The sequence below is a fragment of the Stegastes partitus genome, unplaced genomic scaffold (genome assembly GCF_000690725.1).
Source record: "Stegastes partitus isolate 25-593 unplaced genomic scaffold, Stegastes_partitus-1.0.2 Scaffold805, whole genome shotgun sequence".
Taxonomy (NCBI): Eukaryota; Metazoa; Chordata; class Actinopteri; family Pomacentridae; genus Stegastes; species Stegastes partitus.
Window position 1 is genome coordinate 297,429 of NW_007578536.1, and position 4,970 is coordinate 302,398.

Genomic DNA, 4,970 nt, shown 5'->3' on the forward strand with positions numbered 1-4,970 from the left:
ACCAATTAATAATATAGTAAGCAATGAGGCAAAAAATGTAGGTCAGTAAACGTATCATAGACCAGCTGTAGTACCTGGTTGTTCCACCAGGTGGTGCCTCTCACTGTTTAATCCTGTAGAGACCAGAGGAGGCGTCACTCAGACTACAGCTCATGGTGGCAGCAGAGAGCATTGTGGGAGTTTAGCAGCAGATCTGTTGACTCCTGAAGTCAAAGCGTCAGTCAGACAGAAGACGCTGATGAATTTCTTTGGTTGTTCCTCTGATCCTGTGTCACAGCGACCAAACCCGCACACAGCCGGTGGAGCTGCAGATCCTCCACTAGATGGAGCTAAGCGTCCACCTGCAGAACATCTGACAGAAGAATTCAGCTCCACAGCCGAGCTAAAAACGTAGTTCTGGTTGAGCTCCATCACCGTTCTCCGTGTGGTTCCCCTCCTGAGAAAATCTGCAGTCAAAGTTTCTGTGCTGAGGTTTCCACAAATCTCAAATATTTTAGAATCTGATCATAAAAATGATGCACAAGATGTGGGAGGTGGTGGAGCTTCCTGACATGATTCAGTTTATCTCCATATGTTGGACCATTTTGTGTCTGAACTAAAAAAACAGATTAAAAATGATACGTGTGTTTCTTAAAATTCTCAATTCTGATCATTTTGGAAGCAGGAAAAAACACATTTATATAAAACATACATGCAGCTGTCGTCTCTGTCCGACCATGTGAGTGTGGTTCAGGTGGTAGAGCTGCAGATCCTCCACTAGATGGCGCAAAACATCCACCTGCCGGGAGACGGAGAGCAGATCTGATGGAAGGAATCAAAGTCGTCACAGTTTCTCAGCAGGAAGGACAATGTTCTCTGAAGACATTCTGAAGATGTTTGGATGTATGTAAGACATCCGAGAACATCTGCAGAACACTTTTAGAATGTTTCATCGACAAATCCGTCCTCTGAATCACCAGTACGTTTTCTAGAAGAAACGTGTTTCCCCAAAAAAACTTCCTCAGCAGGTGAAATGTTCCCCCGTAGTCACATCACAGGAACGTTCACAGAGAACGTTCTGTCATCTGAGGCCCAGAACCACTTCACAACGTGTTGCTTTGTTCTGTTCATTCTCAGCTCTCTTCATGTCAGAGCTGTTTGGACGGCACCGAGCATTCCCCTCAAACTCCTGTGTGTGCATAAGAAGCTCTGATGAACCTGTGAGGTCGTGATCTTCTGCCTCCTGCGTGTAAAACGCTGCTTCCATCCGTTAGAAGGTACGAAACACTGAGAACAGGCTTTAACCCACAGGTTTGACAACAAAACTAGTCATGAAGAAAAAAACTGAAAACACACACACATATATTTCATCATTGTATTAAATTGAAGCATCAAAAACCTCGACATTCATTCACCACAGTGTCAGATATCAGCAACAAAACATTATAAATTCTGCCTTTATGTATGTTTATATGTGGGCACCAGCTGAAACCTGTTTGGGCGGGAAAACCTCTGACCTGCCGTGTTGCAGAGGTTCAGTAAACATGTGGAGCTGCAGTGTTTTCAGACGCAACAAACCATCCTGACTGATGAACAGCATAAAAACAACCTAAACTCTGCCTCCGGATCAGGTCCAGTCTCCTCCTGGAGCTCGTCACATGGCCTCGCTGCCTCGGCCCGACCTCACCGGCTTCAGCTCCAGCTGGTCGGTCGACTGAGTTCCCGACGTGGACGGCGTCTCCAGTTCGCCCACGTCGTCCCGCCGGCAGCACAGGCGGCGAGGCAGCGCCCCCAGCAGGGCCTTCCTGAACATGGAGCTGGAGAAGACGTAGACGATGGGGTCCAGCGCCGAGTTCAGGAAGTTCAGGCCCAGAGACACGATGTTGAGCTGCGTGAAGGTGTAGAAGGCGTCGCAGTCCCACGGCCGGTACGAGCGCACCGCCCACAGCCCGATGGTGGTCACCGTGGTGGGCAGGAAGCACACCATGAACACCACCACGATGGCCACGCACACCCGCATGGCCTTGCGCACCTTGTCGGGTTTCCCCATCTGCCGCCGCCTCAGGAAGCTGGAGATCCGGACGGAGCAGAAGATCAGCAGCGCCAGCGGAACCACGAACTCCAGCACGGTCAGGACGCGGTGCATCGCCACCAGAACCACGATGGCGCGGGACGCCTCTTTGTACGAGGTGAAGAAGAAGCACTGGGTCCGGTCGCCGCGGCCCTTGATGTGGTTGTAGGCGAGCAGGGGAACCCGAGGGGCGACGACCAGCAGCCAGACGAGCAGCGACACGGCGCCGGCCTGGCGCCTCGTCATGCGGTTGAAGCGGTGGTGAGGATGGACCACCTGCAACCAGAGGACGGACGTCAAACTCAACCAACACCACAAAAGAATTTAGTCAGATCATCTTTTCTTGTTTGCTTAATGTGAATATCTGAGCTCAGCTGAGTAGAGTCCGACTGAGGAGAATGTTTCAGCCCGGCTCACCTTGAAGTAGCGGTAAATGGCCACCACGGTCATGAGCGCGATGCTGGCCGTGCGGTTGGAGAACATGAGGAAGAGGTTGACGCGGCAGAGTCCGTCTCCGAACACCCAGTGGCCTCTGAGCAAGGCGTCGATCCTCAGCGGCAGACTGACCAGAGCCAGGAAGTCGGCGATGACCAGGTTGAAGAGGAACAGGTTGTTGGGGTTCCAGGCCTTCAGCTTGCAGCAGAAGATCCACAGCGCCACCATGTTTCCCAGCAGCCCCAGCACCACGTCGACAGCCAGGACCGGCGGCAGGATCACGCCTTCCAGCTGGATCCCGACCGGAGGGCAGCCGCCGCTGCCCGGGCCCGGCGTGGTCAGGTTGAGAGTGGAGGTGAAGTTGGAGAGCATTGTGGTGAAGCTGAACCGTCTGACAGCGAAGGGAGAAATCTGTCTGGAGGTCAAATCAGACCCGAATCTGTGTGACCACACCAAGGGAAGTTTCAAGATTCAGGAAATTCACAGCTTCCTCGTTTCACCATCGAGAAAAACACCGAGAACCTTAGCTGGTAGGTGAACCAGATCGACTTCCTCACAGGTCAGACAGGAAGGTGTTCAGATGTTATGAAATCAGAAAGGAAGTTGTGTAACATAGTGGTTCTACTTACGGACAAATCTTTGAACAGTATTTCAGTCTGTACAACGCCTCTGATACGCGACTAAAAATGAATCAGCTGAAATGAGACCAGAACACAAACGTAAGAACTCATGTCGGCAGTAATCACCAGAAACATGTGTTTTGAAACAGATGTTGCACAATCTGTTGAGATGTTTTATTATCGTGACATTTATTTGTGGATATGCTGCATTTAAACCTGGATGTTTGTTTCTTCACACTGTCCAGAAACTCTGTCATAAATAAATCACAACCTTTTCAATTAAATCAAACATCTAACACGTGCAAATTAAAAAGAAAAATGCAGTTAAGCCTAAACCGCAGCTACACGGAAAGCTGCTGTTTTATGGTAAATGTATGTCAGTGCACACGCAGGCTAAATAAGACCGTGTGGTTCTACACTTAATACGGAGAATTAGATGAGATTAGATTAATCCAGGACTCACCGGCTTCATTCATGAAGAGCTGCAGGATGAAATGCAGGTTTGTTTGACCTCCGAGGCTGCATTTATGTCTCCTGCAGGAGGATGTTGCCGTGGTTGTCATCAGGTCGTTGCCCAACAGCTGGCACATCGTGTGGAGATAAAGTGACGCATAAAGTCATATCTCAATACTTGTACGTTCAGGGAGGCCGAGCTGTCGGCAGAAGGGGAAGCAGAAAGGACAGAATGAATATTTGTGTTTTGTTGTTAAAACATGTCTGCGCCATTATTTAGAATTCAAACAGTATTATAAAACAAATCAAGCCAAAGTTAACTAACTGAAAAACATTCAGCTGAATCAGTTAAACGATTCACTGTAGTTTTTAGAAAACATATTCTCTGAGCTCTTTAAGCTTTTGCATAACACTCATTAATCTAGCTCAGTAACGTTAGCTGCTAACGTTGCCCACCATGAAGGCTAGCATATGGCTAAATCATGACATTCCATTATTGTTTTGTTTGTTTCCTTGTTTTTGTTATCTGCCATAAATCAACCTAAACACGTAGATACGTTTGGAAACAATTGACAAGTAATAATAATAATATTTATTACATGTTCAGGTGTTGTACATGTTGCTGATGGCACCCTCTAGTGGCAGAACCTTGCAGCTGCATGATGAACACAGAGCTGACGGCCGGTGTAGCAGGAAGCTGGTCATCAGAGCAGCTCACCTGGTGGAGCGGCAGGTGTCCAGGTGTGTTGAGCCGATGTTTCTGACACGCAGTTAACATTTCTGTACCGAGGCTAAGCTAATCTACTCAACGTGTGGCTTCCTGATGCTAACGCTAGCTTAAACGCTGCTGCCTTGTGTCACACTGGAGCATAAGCTCAGTTACTCAGTTACTCTGCTGGAGGTACGTGTACTTGAGTATTTCTGTTTCCACGTCGAAACAGTTCAGAGGGAAATATTTTAGTTTCGACTCCACATTTATCTGACAGCTTTTTTTTCTTTATTTTTTTTGGAAAGATACAGATTTGACACAATGAATGAAGCTTTTAAAATACATTCAACCACTTTTATATACTTTAAACTGTTTTTAAAAAAAACACACACACACATATTACTGATTTGTTTTAGGAATATTTTAAATATTTATTGATATTGTATTTTTTATGGTTTTATTTTATTTTTTGAATTTCTAAAAAAAATTTTCAAGTAATTTTTTAAATCATTCAGAACATTTTTATATGTGTCTTTTCAGTTAAAACATATATTTTCATTTAACATATATAGTAGAGATGCGCCGATCCGATACTGGGTATCGGTATCGGGCCGATACTGGACGAAATTCCGGTACCGGATGATTTCCTTCACAGTGGTAACTGGCCGATCCGGTACCGCCACACACACACAATCCTGCCTTC

The 4,970-nt window shown here is 46.8% G+C and overlaps 2 protein-coding genes across 3 annotated transcripts in view; both read right to left on the minus strand.

Annotated features, from left to right (window-relative positions):
- LOC103365048 (stonustoxin subunit beta-like) overlaps window positions 1–4,970 on the minus strand; it is a 26,313-nt gene that overhangs the window by 10,961 nt on the left and 10,382 nt on the right. The window lies entirely within an intron of this gene.
- LOC103365047 (hydroxycarboxylic acid receptor 2-like) lies at window positions 1,341–3,620 on the minus strand. The gene is made up of 4 exons (XM_008292370.1): window positions 3,569–3,620; window positions 3,115–3,180; window positions 2,468–2,924; window positions 1,341–2,326 (listed from the first exon to the last, which is right to left on the minus strand). Exons 3-4 carry the CDS (start codon window positions 2,855–2,857, stop codon window positions 1,634–1,636), a joined length of 1,083 nt encoding a protein of 360 aa, XP_008290592.1. The 5' UTR covers window positions 2,858–2,924; window positions 3,115–3,180; window positions 3,569–3,620; the 3' UTR covers window positions 1,341–1,633.

Excerpts from the sequence above, each read along its gene's own strand:
- LOC103365047 (XM_008292370.1), bottom strand. The coding sequence starts at position 2,857 with ATGCTCTCCAACTTCACCTCCACTCTCAACCTGACCACGCCGGGCCCG. Across the intron at positions 2,327-2,467 it reads CCATTTACCGCTACTTCAAG|GTGGTCCATCCTCACCACCG; the intron begins GTGAGCCGGGCT and ends CTCTGGTTGCAG.